Source organism: Euprymna scolopes, chromosome 14, assembly GCF_053919585.1.
Source record: "Euprymna scolopes isolate OS-2025 chromosome 14, ASM5391958v1, whole genome shotgun sequence".
Taxonomy (NCBI): Eukaryota; Metazoa; Mollusca; class Cephalopoda; order Sepiida; family Sepiolidae; genus Euprymna; species Euprymna scolopes.
In genome coordinates this window covers 119,925,224-119,942,623 of record NC_136495.1, presented here as the reverse complement: position 1 = coordinate 119,942,623, position 17,400 = coordinate 119,925,224, and the positions used below count along the sequence as shown (strand labels likewise).

General features: G+C 29.4%; 1 protein-coding gene across 12 annotated transcripts in view; it reads left to right on the top strand.

The window, feature by feature from the left end:
- The window catches only part of LOC145293255 (vinculin-like), a 317,004-nt gene that overhangs the window by 284,266 nt on the left and 15,338 nt on the right, over positions 1–17,400 (top strand). For 7 of the 12 annotated variants that reach the window (XM_080139843.1, XM_080139842.1, XM_080139840.1 and 4 more), the window contains 4 exons: positions 1,886–1,930; positions 9,640–9,763; positions 12,033–12,123; positions 17,118–17,156. In XM_080139843.1, the coding sequence (XP_079995969.1) occupies positions 1,886–1,930; positions 9,640–9,763; positions 12,033–12,123; positions 17,118–17,156 (299 nt within the window). The remainder of the gene's footprint in view (positions 1–1,885; positions 1,931–9,639; positions 9,764–12,032; positions 12,124–17,117; positions 17,157–17,400) is intronic. The other 5 variants (XM_080139844.1, XM_080139835.1, XM_080139845.1 and 2 more) reach the window with 3 other exon arrangements.

Below are 17,400 nucleotides of genomic sequence, written 5' to 3'. Positions count from 1 at the left end.
GGAAAATGCTTTGAAAATCATATTCTTTATATCCAATAAAAATTTGTGTTGCAATATTAAAAATAAAATCGAAATAAATACTATTAAATTATTTAAGTATTAATAAAAATACCATTAAACTATTTTTTTAAATATTGAAACAAAAATCTAAATATATTGTTCTGAAATTACATGGTATTATTGTGGATACAAGAATTACGTTCCTTTATCATGAAACTATCTGATGTTTTTTCCTATAATATTAGGTAGTTTCGTGATAAAGAGGCATAACTCTTGCATCCACAATACCGAAAATACAAAATTTAAAAGTAAAACAAACACAGTGTATGCCAATTTACAACGGGGGGAAAATGACATTTAATCGCACTTGGTTGGGCAAATATAAGTGTGTCAGGGAGTGTAAATATGATTGTTGACAGGTTTTGTATGTAAATGAAAATGACTTTTACTGTTATCATTTGTTAACTTTTATTTTAATTTATATCATTGTTGATATATCAAATTTTGTTTTGAAAACTTGAATTTTGTCTGAAGAAGGCCTTGAAAAGCTTCGAAAATCTGTCTGACTCTATTATTGCCTGATACTGTTAAGACTTGTCATCAACTTGCTTGCCAATGTACGAGTTTTCGCATCATAAATTAAAAAAAAAAATGTCAACTATAGTCAAGGGTGATCCAAAGATTCCCTTTTCATTGGTCACTATATTGAGATTTAAGAGAAGGCACCATTTCCTTGACAGGATTACTCCAAAGGAGCATCAAGTGCCATTTTCTTTTAGCTTTGATATGACTCCACCAAGGAGTGGACCTCAATCTCCCATCCCATTACTGAACATTTTCTAATAACTATGGTAAACGGACAGCTTAAAATGCTCACTTTTTTATGTATCTGTATTTCATGAATAGAAAGATGCTGACACTCATAATAGTATCCTGTGACATAAGATTTTAATTTAATATATATATATATATATATATATATATATATATATGCTACTTGTTTGTTATTGTAAAAGAATTGAAATTCTAAATATTTATTCATCTATTTAAAAAAAAAAAAAAAATCATGTGTGTAAAAGAAGCACCAAGAAAAAACGTATATGTTCCAAACATTTTTTCTGTTGTATATGTCTACAATAAGAAAGAAAAAAAAAAGGAACATTTTTAGCCATGATTTAGAAACAAGAATAGATATTCTTATGATGCGTTTATTCAATCTGCGCACGTATCGACAAAAATGCTTTTATAAACTTTAACCTGGATTGGCAAACATAACCTCTTATAGATATCCTTAGATGCGGCTAAAATAAGATGTTTAATTTCAATCTGTACATTGGCAAATAGATGGCACCTCGAAAAGACATCTGTGGATGCATTTACAATAGAAAGGGGTGTTGTATATGTATATGTCCAGCTTAAAGTAAAAAATGACAAATCCACAAAGATGGTATTTTCTTGATTGATGTTGCTTTTGATGAATAATATCTAAAATTTATAAAATGTATTTTTTTTTTAATCTACACTGACACAGATTTTGTAAGGGGTGGAAGTCAAGACAGATTATGTACTAACTAAAGGGAAGTTACTCTGATTTTTTATTCAAGAAATTAACTCCTTTATGTTTTGTATATGTGTATGTCCAGAAAGAGGAATGGGCTGGACAGAGAATAAAGAGGAGATGGGCTGAGGGAGGGGAAACCTGGGTAGGGAGAAAGAGAAAAGATAACGAGATCGATCCAAAGCTTTGATAGAAATATGTAAACATTTCTTCCGCAAGCAATCTCAGGTAACGCTGCTAGTTTAAAATAAAAACTTTTTTAATTCTTCTGAGTTTAATGTTTCTGTTAAAATTTTATTGTCCGACAACAACTTGATACTCTTGCAGTTGTGAGTCAGTTTGCAAATGGATTTGGTGCACAGCGCATAAGATGTAAGCCATTGATCTATGGAAGATGGTTTTATGGCCTGGTTGGTTGTATCGATATGTTGCTTCCAAAAGTGCTTTCTCTCTCTCTACACCACTGCATGCCGCCATCCTTTCCCAGAGTCAAAAACTCTCTCGACGGAATCAATCACTGAACACAGCATAGAAAGTGGCTGCTCATGTTAGAATACAAAATGAAGTTTGAGAGAAAAGCTGGTTTCTGACTTCCCCTTCCCTCTTATCACTCTCCAACCACACCCTGCCATAACTTTCTATTCTTGCATTTGATTCTATAACCACTTTGCACTTTTCTATTTTTATCCATCTATTGATTTTTTATTTTATTTTTTTTAATTTTATTCATTCTAGACAAAATGGTGGTAGCCATACTGCCTGTATTTAATTAACCTAAATGCTATTTCTGCAAGATCTATTTTCTTTGATTCATTTTATCTATGTTGCCTTAATATATATATATATACAGAGGAATTTCTATTTTCAATCTTGATCCATTTCATGAAGCTGTTCGAATATCCATTTTTTTCATAGATAAGGTAAAATTGTATTCATCTATCCCAAACTCATCCAAAATATCAACACCCGTGAAGTTATTGCCCCATTGACTACCATATACTCATTAACTTGTATCCTCGGGTGGTCTCTGGGCCTTGATAAGTAGTGACTCCTTTGTAAAAAAAAAAAAAAAAAAAAAAAAAAAATACAATGTTTAAGAACTATTTTTGGATTAACTTTGCAAGATAGATGTAGAAATGCAAATAGCAAAAAGAGTATTAACAGATCAGTCAATATTATTTTTAAAAAAAAGGAGATTGTTTGTACTTGTTTCTTGGATGTCAGACTCCAACTATGTAAATAAATCATCTCAAGAATATTTGATTTTACAAAAAATGACAAGACTGTTACTAAAGAAATAGGATGACCAGATAACGGTTGAGACTAGTATTGTACTTATGCCAGCTGAAAGACTGGCCTATGATCAGGATACATAGTAACATTTTGTTCTCAAGCATATGATAAAGCTCTCTCAACCTGTATACACAAGTTTAAAATATCAATGCTAAAGCACTTGCAAGGAAAATTTGTCTATTAATGATTATAACAATAATAATCACATGCTAAGAATTGAAAACTTTAAAACTTATAAACACCTTCAATAAATAACCATTTCTTTAAAAAAAAATAAAATGAATAAAAATTGTTCAAATTACTTCAGAATGATAACCCAAAATAAATGTAGATACAGAATGTTTACCAAGTGTGAGTCGGGGATGAAAGTAATAATGTGACTTGTTGAACTGGAATGGTTGGATTTGCTGGGTTTAGCTATGACAGCTAAATTTTAATAAAATAACTTTTATTATCTGTATATTGAACTGCCCAAATAAAAGGACTATTCAAATATAGAGGTTTATTTTGCTATATGTTAAAGACAGTATTATTCAAGTCCTTACTACTGATCATTATATTGTATGTGTTTGGGTGCATAAGTACATTTTGTTGCTCACTATCTAACAAAGTTATGTTCAATTTTAAAAGTAAGATCCAAATAGCATTTTAACTTCTGACAAGCCAATTTTCATTTGTTGTTCTTGTACCATGTTATTGGCAATATAACATACTTCTCTACAAGTAATTTAAAAAAAAAAAATACCTAGTCTAGTTTAAACTAATATGAAACATTTTTAACTAACCACTAAATAAAATGCTGCAAAGGAAATGACCCCTTATTTTAATTGAAGAACATAATAATTGTTTATCTTACAACTAAAACTTTACTTTTATTTCTGTATAAGTCTAAAAATGTTTTATGGCATTCACCCTGTGTGGGTTGAACCAGCTTCCTCTAAAAGGGGAAGTGTCAAGGAGATATTAAATTCACAGGCGGTTTCCAGTTGCTTGTCATTTAAAAGTGTGTAAATAATTAAAAATTAAAGTGACTTCACTATATCCCAAGCAACACTAGGTAAGGTCAGCTAGTTAATATGCGTCTTTTGTTTATTTAAACTATAAAAATATTCTATGGTCTGTTTAGGTTACGCTCTTTAGACAAGGAAATTCTCATTACATGTTTGGAAGTCCTGTGGATGCAAACCTTTTTGAAAGATCTAATGTTATACTCCATGTATACTGTATTATGTGGGGATGACGTTAGCTTAGTAGTTAATGATACCGATTGATGACCTGGGTGTCCCAAGTTTGAATAAAAAAATCACTTTGGCAACCTTAACATGGTCCCTCCCATAATCTTCAATGTCTGTCTAGAAAAAATTCAAACTAGAAAATTATCGGGGAAACCAATGCTAACAATAGAATCTTTGGATTTAAATATGATGACTGTGATGTAATCTTTTTTTTTTTTTTTTTTTTTTTTTTTTTAAATAAACAAAAAGATTAGATTTTATTTAACTAAATGGAACTCCAGTTATTTAACTAAGAGTTTCTTTTCATGGAAAGTGTTTGCTTGTTAATTTTCATCAAATCTTGGATTGTTTTTTGCTTTTTTTTTTGGGGGGGGGGTATCATTGTAGGATAGAAGCTATTACTTCACATTTTTCTTTTTATTCTGAAATTAAAATATTTCAAACTTGTTTGATTTCAGAATTCTTTCTCCTGTCTCCCCTCCTCCCCAAATATTCCTTGTATTGGAAGCTGAACCAAATTCTGCCTTTTCTGCTGAATATTGCAAAACCACCCAAACTTCAAACCATCTTCCATATTGATCTGATGTTGTTGTTGTTTTCTTTTTCAAAAGGCATGACAAAAGCATTTGTTTTTCTTGAAATCGTGAAAGCTATTCATATCAGAATCGCTTTTCCCGTTTTTTTTTTCTTTTTATTGATTTAATTTTTATTTACAAAACTTTTTTAAGCAAACATGCAGAAAAGTGTTTTGTTGAAATCTAAAATCGAATTACTTTATCATGAAACCTTTCCCTTTTTTTTATTTTTTATAAAGATGTGTTTTGCGTCACTTACACATTTTCACCTCGAATCCGTTTGGGTTTATCCTTGACAACCGTTTTAATTTTGCAGCTTCAGTATGGTCTCTTCATTAGTTTTAATTGGTTTTTAATTAAATTCTTTAAAATTCTTACAACCTTGCAAAATAATTTTAAGTAGTCAAACTCAAGTGTAAAGCTCAATGGACATTAGAATTTTACACTGTATTTAAATTTAATTCCAGAATAGTTATAAATTTATCTCTTTTCTGACAAAGAAACACAAGCAAAATTATGTTTCATCTCAAAGAATACAAATTCAAAAAGAAAACGCTTGTTTTTATAAGGTCTGCACATTTACTGTTTTTACATTAATCTGGACAAAATAACAATTTTATAGTTTAATATTTAGAGATTTATAAAGAATTGGAATCGGGAATTTAGTATGGAATTGATAATTGTATCGTAATAAGGGAAAAATATTGGAATCATCCCATCACACACACACACACACACACACATATATATATATATATATATATATATATATATATATATATATATAGTATTCTAGGTGAAGTTTTCTTCATATGAATTGGATAAACAAGCCTGGGGAATCTTGCTATAATTTTATGATACTGCTCAATAATAAGTAGAGCAATATATTTAACAAATTTTTCTTTGTACAAAGATATTTTGGATACATATGTGCATACGTGTTTCAGCTACATCCTGACGGTGAGTAAAGACTTATCAGACCAAAATATGTCAATGAAACTGCAAAACATCCGTGTAAAGGAGAATATGTTGAAAAGAAAAACGTGTGTTCATGTCTGAATGAGTGCATAAGTCTGATGTCTGATAGTAAAATATTAATAGAGCTTATATTTATAAGTTGTCCAGCTTCTATCATAATGTAATCACGTAATTCTTATTCTTAAACTTAAGCTACTACTTAAATTGAACAATATGAATGATAGGAAAGCCAAGTTAAAACAGTTTCAATTTTCCTTTCTGATTTTATTTTTCCCCCCTGCCTCTCCCTACACAACACCTAGATATGAATTGTTTAATTTACAACCACTTTTCACATCTAGAGTTCATGTTCGTTTCTGCACATGCAGTTCCATTGTTTTAATTCTGCACTCCTTTCTTTGCTGATCAACACTTTTGTTTCGGCGTGAATGTATATATTTTTTAATTCCTCTAACTTGTCACCAATGAAACCTTACATAATCTTGTGGCATCTTTGCTGCAGATTTGGGATGGAATATTATTATAAAATGTAATATCAAAGCTGATGTGCCTTTTTATTTGTATACTTTGTGTAATTGGTTTATTAAAAAGGAGAGTGTAGTATTAAAAAAGTGGGGGGGGGGAGAAGTTACAGAAATTTGGTAGTAAGAATTAAGAGCCTAATTTGCTGTTCATATTTTCATGAAGATATGAAAAATTAAATAACTGAATTTCTATGACATTGATCTTTAAGAAGCAAATATTTTCAAATAGTTTTATAGAATAGTGTTTTAGAAAAAAAAGTGTTTTTAGTTTTGCTTTTTAACATACGTTTATGGCATTTTCTCTTTTTAGAATTTAAGAAAAAGTTGTTTTTTTGTTTTTGTTTTTTTGTTGTTTTTTTTGTTGTTGTTTTTTAATCCTGTAAGAGATGATCATAAAAGTAATCTTATTTCCATTTTTTCCAGCTTATTTAAAAAAAACAAAAAAACTTTATTTAAAATGATTTGTGTTTATTAGAGTTCAATCTATCTTGTTTTTATAATTTAAAAAAAAAATAAAATGTTTTTAGGTATACTACTACTAATAGTAATACTCATGATAATAATCTTTATAGTAAAGTGATTTTCCCCGATCTAATTGACAGGTATAGCTTTCTAACAAAACTTGCGTGTACAGAACTGTTTGGCCACCATTTAAACCAATTTCTGATGCAAGTTTTCAGGGAAATATGCATTCATGTCATGGAATAAAATGATAAAAGGAAACAGATTCACTCGGGTGTGCAATATTAAACATTGAAAATGGTATTAACAGTAATAAAAAGTTATAATATAATGATAGAATAAATGTTGTAATAATGAAGGGGGTGTATACTTAGCCTAATGGATACTGTCACAGCCTATGAAATCGTTTATGCTGAATTCAAATATTATATTCACTGCCTTCACTTATACTGTGCATAAAAACGAACACTCTCCATAACATATGGGCAAAATAGCAAAATGTTCAATTAATCATACAACAAATTGTTTACAATGTTTTAGCATTAAATAATTCAAAACAGGGCTGATTTTTCATAAAACATGTAAATCAAATTAATAATGGTATCAAGTTAGAATAGTGTAATGATAAATGCCTTGACAAAAAAGCTCATCAAAAACGTACATTTTATAAACATATTTTAATGATTAATCAACAATGATAAAATATTCCCTTTTGAAGTTATTTTATTTCATATTTTTTATTTTTTGACTGATTTTCTTTTTGTTTCTCCCCCACCACTTGGTTCATTTTATAAAACAATTTTTTTTTTAAATACAAGGTGATTATTAATTTGAAATTTTAAAGAATTACTTCCCCTTAAAAACCCTGCTTTTTCTATGATTTAAGATAATGGCAATTTTTCTAATATCTTTCCTGTTTTTCTCAACCTTTTTGTTTGACTTTTATCATGAAATCTTTTTTTTTTTCATTGTAATAATTTTATTTTAAATATGATTGCCGTTTACTTAAAATATGTATATCAGTAGATATAATGGAATATTTTTCAGGTTTTTGAGAATATTATGAAGTTATATTTACTAACTGCTTTCATTTTTTAAATCTAATCCCTTTTGTTATCGTCAAATTTACCATGCTTATATTGTAAATCAAAATGTAATGTCAAATACAAGCTTTTATAAAGAAAAATGAGTATTTAACTGTATTTTTGAGTAAAATAAATTTAAGACTATCATATCAGACTTTTTAGTGAAATCTGAATTTGTAATATTTCATTGCTGATTAGAACTCTTAAAAATGTATTTATATTTGTCACTTTTTAATTATTTTACATCTGGGAGCCCCCATCAGAATTTTTATAGTTAAGAATTAAGACAAAAAATAAGCCAAACAATGTGACACCAAAAAAAGTCTGCACTTGTCATTTTTTTTCAAAAACCGCAAATTTAAGCTAAATTGAATGTACCTGTTTAAACAACCTATACCTCATTTGATTCGCCTTTTATTTCTGTATAATTTTACCTGTTCATATTTGACTTTTAAGTGAAGTATCCTAGTGTTCACGTCAATTAAAAAAAATAACTTCAAATTGAGAAGGCCAAAAAGAACTTGGCAGCAACAAATGAGTTTAAAACTAGCTTAAAATATTCACCTTTTTAGGCAACAAAGCATCTCTAACTGTAATTGATGTTGTTCCAGGTCATACAATGTAACATTTAGTCCATATGTCTTGACTTTCTCTTGGTGATCGTCAGGAGCTCATTAATTGCCACTTTTCTGGTTTATCCAATCGAGAAATCGGACGCAGATTGAAATGTGATGAGAAAATGGTACAAATGACGAAAGCAAATTTGATAGGCTAGCCAGTGATGGTAGGCAATACGTCCGTCAAAGGAAGTATGAAAAATTCAATCCTAAGTACAAAGTTTCAACACTGCAAAGTGGTGAAGGTTCAGTTTTGGTGTGTAGTGTTATTAGTACCAATGGTCTAGGGCCAATAGTTCACTTGCAAGGTCGAATTAAATCTACCAAGTACATTAATATGTTGACTGAGCATTTTCTACCCTACTTTGGCCTGAATTTGGATGATAATCCCATTTTCATGCAGGATAATGCTCCCATTCACACAGCTGGCAATGTCAAGAGGTTCCTTGAAGAGCATGATATTCAATGTTTGGATTGACCTGCACAATCTCCAGACCTCAATCCTATCGAAAATGTATGGCATTACATCAAGCATCAACTATACAATGATAAAATTTCATATCTGGAAGAACTTTGGACAAAAATTAAAGAGAAGTGGAATGCTCTTTCACCGGAGTTTTGTCGTAGACTAAATCAAGGAATGCCCACAAGATTACAGGTTGTTAAATTGCAGAAGGGCTTTGCTACTAAATATTAACTAGTTTATTGAGATCCTGTTGTATTTGTGTTGCATTGATGTTCTAAAGTTAGTTAAATAACAATTTTCCATTGTGTGGAGTTTCTTTTTGCCTTCTCGATTTCAAGTTAATTTTTTTAAATTGACGTGAACACTAGGATGCTTCAATTAAAATTCAAATATGAACGGATAAATTATAGAGAAATATAAGGCGAATCAGATGAGGTATAGATTGTTTAAACAGTTATATTAAATTTAACTTAAACTTGCAGTTTTTAACAAAAAATGACAACTGCAGACTTTCTTTTTGGCATCACTGTACGTGTGTGTGTGTGTATATATATATATATATATATATATATATATATATATATATATAAACACTTATCCTTGAGTGGTTTTCATAAGTGGTGATGCCCTTACAAATATATATGTCTATATTATTATTATTTTGAATGCTATAAACATAAATTTGAAAAGCACAATTTTGAGTAAAACACTCTTAAAAATGGAGAGATTTAAGATGATATGAAACCTGATAAATAGCCTTCAAAGCTTCAAATGTTTCTTCTGTGGTGTTTAGAACAAATAATATTTATCGTCATTATTACTTGTTTTTTTTTTTTATGTTGCCAGAGGTGAAGGTGGAACGAAGAAAGATCTGATTGCCACAGCCAAGGCCATTGCTGAAGCATCTGAAGAAGTCACCCGATTGGCTAAAATTCTTGCTGCTGAATGTACTGACAAGAGAATGAGAACTGTAAGTAATCAATCTTTATTCTACTAACAGATAACAAGTACTACTAGTATTTCTAAATTTTTCATGACAAAGTGATATATAAAGTGTGTGTACATATAATCGTTCTGCAACACAATAACTATTATGCTCTTATTAAATGTGTGAGCACTCTGTTGAATGTCATTCTATCAAACTAAACAACTAAAGGTATATAATCAAGCAAATGTTAAATAAGTTTCGTTTGAAAAATTTCCTTTTTTTTTTTTTTTTTTTTACTTTTAAATTTTCTCAATAGTCCATTTAGTATTTCGGTCAAATTAGTGCATGTAAGTTCTATGAGTTTCTTGTTTCATTTTTTTTCTCTATCCCTCTTTTGTTATGTAAATAATCAGATTTTGTCAATCTTCATGTGTTTACAACTACTGTTTGAATTTTGTTTGGTTCTTTTACAGTTTAACCAAGACATTAAAAAATGAAAATATCGAGAGAGAAAAAAAAAAAGGTTATATTGTATGTATCCGTTATGGAACGAAGTTCTCCGGGAAAAAAAAAATTCACTTAATTTCATCAAGTAGGTTTATTTACAGTGAAAAAACAATTTTTTATGATACCGAACAAAAGGTTTGATTTTTAGAAAGAATAGCTAGTAATAATGATGGAGACGCTTTACATTGAGTTATCTCCCCATGACATGTTAAAAATTTCCATAATGGCTTACTTAACGCGCTCTCATAAAAACATGTTTTTCCGCTGTAAAAAAAAAATACTCTATCAAATTAAATGAAAATTTTTTTTTTGAGATCTTCAGTCCAAAACGGATACGTACAATATAACCTTTTTTTCGATATTTTCAGTTTTTTTATGTCTTTTTCTTTCTTTTTTTTTAATGGCCATTAATTTACACCTTTAAAATGAGCATGTATAGTGATGAGATTATGTACTAGAACATAATAACATGTACAAATTTGTTTTTTAAATATCAACAGCTAAGAATTTAATAATGTTGTTCACTATGTTAAATACTTTAAAATATAGTAAATAGTTTCGTTCTTAATATTGTTGATTGTGGGATATCTCATTTTAATCTCTTTATGTTGGTATCGTGGTGTAATTATGTTCACATGCAACATCTCGTCACTATAGATGCTTAAGAATTGATGTATTGATCTGTGTTGTGTCCGAGAAACTTTATGGAGAGGCAAATCTGTCAGAATGCTTGTGGGGGAGAGAATGCTAGATACAAGTTGCACTGGACTGGAAGTTAAAAAGAAACAGGTGTGGTGTTTATTGCAGAGAGATGGGTAGATGAAGTGACTGAAGTTAATCGTGGGAATGAATCCTACTGATGCAGTTGCTGGTTAGTGAGAAAATTTTCACAGCTATATCTGTCTTATACACTGCAACGTGGCTTGACGTAAAGATGCGAAAGATGAGTTTTATGATATTAGTAAGGCTGATGAGGAGGAGGAGGAAGTATTTGCTTTGGCTGAAGATTTGAATTCTCATGTTAGATTTGTGGGTATGTATTGTGGAAGTGACATTTCGTTACATATTAATCTGCGACAGTAAAGATTAAAGTAGATTGTCTACTGATTAGAAAAAGGGACAGAACTCTTAAGTGATGTGAACTTAAATAACCGATGAAGAAATTGTGAAAGGGTATAAACTGTAAAGAGTTTATCAAGCATTTGTAAACGGTGTAATGATGTTTGGAAATCAAACTTAGGCAGTAAAGGTTGAATGAAGAGAAATGATATGAGAATGATACAATGGATGTGTAAAAGTCTGACAGGCTTGGATCTAATAACCTTAAAGGAAAGTTTAATAGTAAAGGGAGATGTGTGTAGAACGGATGAGTTCTTGGGTTAGTAGATGTTGAGCAGTTGAAGTAGCATGTTCAGTTCAAAGGTGAAAGCCAAGGAAAACATGACATAATCAGAATAGACTTTAGTGAAAGATGAATAAAGACCTGGCCAGAGATAGGTTAGCTTAGAAATCAGTTCTTAAAAGCTGTCCAACACATGCCAGCATGTAAAAGACATTAAACCAAATATAATAATGATGATTTATGGTTTAGAACTTAGTAAAATCAGAGATAAAACAGTTTCAATGTGGGTGAGAAGTCCTGCTCCTCTCAGAATGCTTTTTTTTAGAAAAATAAATATGACCCCTGGGGACCACTGTAAAAATATTAGAATCTTTTGTTTTTATTTAATTAAAATGCACAAAAACAATGAATAACATTAAAAATTCTCAACTTTTTTGTTTCTTTTCTTCAATCGTTTTATAGAATTTGTTGCAAGTGTGTGAACGAATACCAACAATTGGTACCCAGTTGAAGATTCTTTCTACTGTTAAAGCAACAATGCTTGGAGCCCAAGGTAAGCAACAAAGTTTTTTCTCATTACTTTTGTTGTCAGTGGGTTACTTATTTGTTTTGACATTTATTTCTATTTTCCTCTGAAAGAAATATGCATTTGTGCAAAAAACAAATTGAACCGTGTCAAGAGAAAGAAAATGAAAAAAAAACAACAAAAAAAAAACTTCCAGATGTATTCCATTAACAAACTACATGGAATGGAAAACAAATTAAAAGATAACTAAAAAAACATATACAATGAAAAATAAATAGTTTGGGGGTATGTATGCAGTATAATGACCAGTTTATGGAAAACGCCAGGCAGAAGGTGCTGCATGAAAGTTTCATTATTTTTTTTTTTAATATTTTTTTTTTCGTACAAGTATTAGTAAGTTTTTTCAATGAAAAATATTTTATTTCTGTCAGTATAAAGCTAATTCAATGAATCATTAATTGAAAAATGAGAATATTCTTGAATATTATTCAAGCTTTTTACAAAACTTTTCGAAAATTCAAATTCAAATAAAAAACATTCATTGTAATATAAGTTTCATGAATAATGTTTTTTTTTAATAACAGCTGATAGTTAACAAATAATTTTTTGTAATTTCTTTTGTTCAAACCAAGAGAAATATTTAGACTTTTTTTAAAAAAATATAATAAACCACGGATAGCAAACAAGTGTTTTCTTTATGATTTTTTGTTTTAGAGTTGAGGCACTCAATGTTTTAGTACCTTCTGGCATTTTCCTTAACCTACTGGATGATTCCAATAGTAGCATGGTCCTTATACTGCATAAGTATCCTTTTTTATAAAAAATTGGTAAGGCTGTCAAAGAAGCACTTAATCTATTTGGATACCAATGTCATCAAATTCGACATGCATATAGTGTAAACTATATTAACCTAGATTTTTTTTATTTGTGCATAGGAAGTTATGTCATATGATCGAGTCAAAGCATAGTCTAAAATATGGGAAGGAGCTGTTATAATGGATATCGGAATAGAATATGGAATTTGTTAAACAAATTTCATATTCTAGTCAGATCTATCATTTTTGCTTACACTTTAATATCATTGAGATATGAACATATCTCTCAAGTTATCGATAAAATAACAACTTGTGCTAGGAATTGTTTTTTGGTTTTAAATAACCCCAAAAGTTTGTTGTGAAACACTATTCAAACCAACCCAAAATCTGTGATGCTGAGGAGAGTATAATTGTCAAAATATTTTCACAAAAAGGTTTAACGAAACTCATTTCAATATTTTAGCTATGATGGCTTCTTTTTACTCTTGTAACAACGACAATCTTGAACACCTTGTTCTTCAGAATGTCTGTTCTAGATGTTGTAGCAGTTCACTTTAGCTCACACTTTTTTTAAATGGTTTAAATTTTTCAACCAGATGTACATTGGTCAAAAAAAAAAAAAAAAAACGTTGAATACAACTGATCGATCGTTATTGAAAAATAAAAAAAATATATATATATATATTTTGTAGAAAATAAAAACTTGATTTTCTGTTTTAGATTATTGTCATTTGATTCATTTCTTCTCAGCTAACGTGTGTAAATTGTTCCTCCTTTATCTTTTGACTGCTGCTGATTCATCATATTCACGCCATTCAAGTACTCTTTTGACCTTGTCTGCCACCTTGTTTTAGCCAAGCAGAAACAAGCCTTTCTCTCTGTTTGTACTCCTCTCTGTATATTTCATAAGTAACACTGATTTTACGGACATTTTATAAATGAACTAAAAATGATGCTTTCACTAGCAGCGTATTGATCTTCTATCAATATTACGTTTCTACCATTATGGGACAAAGTAAAAATTATAGACAGAAGAACAGTTGAGAGTAAGAATACTCAAAGAAGCAGCACATATGCTGGACAATAATCAATTACTAAGTAGAACTAGTATAGAATTTTACACAATATCAGAACTATTAATTATAAATAAGAATATGTATACAGTAATAAGTAAACAATAATATATATACAGTAATATACATAGTAATAATAATTAGTAATAAATAGTGAGGTTTACAACTAGAAATGAAATAGGTTTAAAACTTCCAAAATTCTTACTAGAACTGTTTGCAAGAACCCATGGTGCAGTGGTTAGAATACTTGGGGATAGGTGGGGTGGGGGGTACAATTGCGATTTACTTAGGACCTCTATTCTCTCATTCCATTATGTCTAACGGAACAAGAGTATTCTATTCCTGTAAAGTAAATAAAGTATTCCATTTGAAATTCCGTCCAGATTTTTGAGTTCGGTAGAACCGTTCCCAAGTTTGACAGGATATGCCTGAAGAAGGTTGGAGGTTACACCGGCCGAAACGTTCTGACAATGACACTCAAGATGAGAACAGTAGTCTGAAGAATCCAAATAACACAATTGTTCTACCAAATATGAAGAAATTATAAAGAAATCTAAACCTCATTAAATTGTAGAGATCTGCAGGTTAATGTCTTGATATTTATGATTCTTTTAGTTGCATTTTATCTTGTCTGATAATCTCTAAAAAAAAAAAAGACACCAAAGGAATGGTTTAAAACTATAAGAATATCTTTGATTTTCCGGATCCTAATCTTCATATTTAGGAGTTATTCTTGGTGCTAAATTACACGTAATAATGTTTCTTTAGTTTAACCATGGATAACATTTTACCACTTGATGCTTTCAGATTGTTTCAAAGCTTGAACACAAATGAATATGTGATCTTAGGATTGATTTAATTAGCAGCCTACAGGTTTTGCCACATGAAACTTGTATGAGGACTGACATGTTTCAAGACAAGGTCTTCCTACCAAAGAATGGTTAACCGTAACATGAAAAAGACATTATTCAAGTTGTGCAGTTATTTGCATTTGAGTATCATCAGAATGCTGTAAAAGACAATATAGATGAAAAGAAATTACTCATATACAAGCAAGTTTTTAGATTTAGATTTATGATATACCAATCTCGCACAAAATGTTCGATTATTTAGCTTGTTTTGTCCCATGGTGATTTTTGTTTTCTTTTTTTCTTTTTTTTTCTTTTCTTTTTCTTTTTTCTTTTTTTTTCTTTTCTGTTCTTTTCTCTTTTTTTTCTTTTTTCCTTTTTCTTTTTCCTTTTTCTTTTTCCTTTTTCTTTTTCCTTTTTTTCTTTTTTTCTTTTTCCTTTTTCTTTTTTTTCTTTTTCCTTTTTCTTTTTTTTCTTTTTCCTTTTTTTTTATTTTTCTTTTTTTATTTTTTTTATTTTTCCTTTTTTTCTTTTTTTTATTTTTCCTTTTTTTCTTTTTTTTTTCTTTTTCCTTTTTCTTTTTTTTTTCTTTTTCCTTTTTCTTTTTTTTTTTTCTTCCCTTTTTCTTTTTTTTCTTTTTTTTTTTTCTTTTTTCTTTTTTTCTTTTTTTTCTTTTTTCTTTTTTTCTTTTTTTTCTTTTTTCTTTTTTTCTTTTTTTTCTTTTTTCTTTTTTTCTTTTTTTTTCTTTTTTCCTTTTTTTTTTTCTTTTTTTCTTTTTTTTTTCTTTTTCCCTCATTTTTGCTCAACTTTAATAAAAACAGTTCTCTACTACAACCTGTCGCCGTAAGTGATAGACGTTTAAAACAATTTCTGCATTTGGAAAAATTAAGTTTTAATTATGAATTTTATCTGTTGCCATTTCTAGATATCTTTTTGGGGGACCTATGAGAGATGCAATGTCAAATCTTAATCAAAACATTCACTACGAAACATGAGTTACCACTACCCTTGTAATAACTGTGCGTGTGGCATGCCCTTTCCTTTCCCGAGTCACATTGAAGGTTATATGAGATAGTCAGTATTTCTGAATTTAACACATTCAAAATATTTATTATTCGTCTAAAAAATAAGTCCTTTTAGAATGGATATTTTTTTTTACTTTTACTAAATTATATAAAATCACATTTGTTTAGCTAAAATAGAAAATGGTTAAATATTTTCCTTAAATTATTTAGTTAACATTTTGTTGTACAATTTGGGGAAAATAATCAAATATAACTTGAATTCTTGATATGCCTGTAAGGTGCAGGTATATTAGAAGAGACTTTATTATTTAACTCGTATTATTATTATATATTATTCATATATTATGGCAGAGAACTTGAATGCCTGCTAGACACTATCCTTGAGTGTCTAAGGTCTTTATCTACAGGAGGTTTTCAGAACAACGTTGTATGAGGATACTTTCCACTACAAGTAAACCATGATTAAATATTCAAAATAATAGTATTTACAGTTTATTTGCGGACTGTTATCCTTATCTTCCTAGTTGTTGTTTCATAATGTTTTGGCCAACTATTCCTTTGGCCTTATGGTTCCTGGTGAGCTTATATGATGAATGGTACACCTTTTCCAAGTGATGTTTATAGTAACAGTATGAATCTGGACACTCCACCAGACTAGATGAATTCTTGTTTTTGAATCTGATAAGATCAAGAAACCAAAAAGATATATTATAGCATATTTAACTCATCAAATTGTGAGAGAAAAATTAATGTTCTTCACTTTACGTTTGAGAAGTAAAGAGAATTTAATTGAACACTCGAATATTTCTGCATCTCATGTAGAAATTAAGTGTTAGCCCCAAGAAAAGAGGGGCCCCTTGATTTCTGAAAATTTCTATTGAAATAAAATGAAACAATTGTTAAATATTGTACCACTTAAAAGAAAACTTTAACGCTTGTTCAAATTCTTTTGATTTTGTGGTGTATACACCTTGCAGGTACAACAGCAAAATTATAAGTCCCTTGAAAATACATTCAGAAAAACTGATTGAAAGAAACAGATGTTGGCATGATGATTCAAATTTGGGAAACAATTTTGGTAGAAGTCATTTTTATAATTTTTTTAAATTTCATTTTTGCATATGGATAAATGATTTGCCTTAGCCTCTTGCATAAAAAGGACATTTTTAGAATGATGAGTTATATACTTAGTTCAATATCTTTAACATTTTTTTTAATCATGATTATAACTGTTTTTTATTATTACCTTCAATTCTACAGAGCCGATACCAGCGCCAGATGGCAGTGAAATTGCTTGTGGTAATTCCCACTAAAGTTTTCTGTGCATGGTTTTATTCAACTCCCTTCATAGCTTAATGTTGATCCTGAAAATTAATGCCTTCAAGAAAAAAAATGTTTCAAAGAACAAGAAACATCACCGTGTGTTTATTGAATGCAAACTTTTCATTTTCAGTTTTAATACGACTAATTTTGTTGTTTTTTTGTTTTTTAACAAGTAGTTTAATTAATTTAATTTTTATTGTTATGTGTAACCTCCATTGTA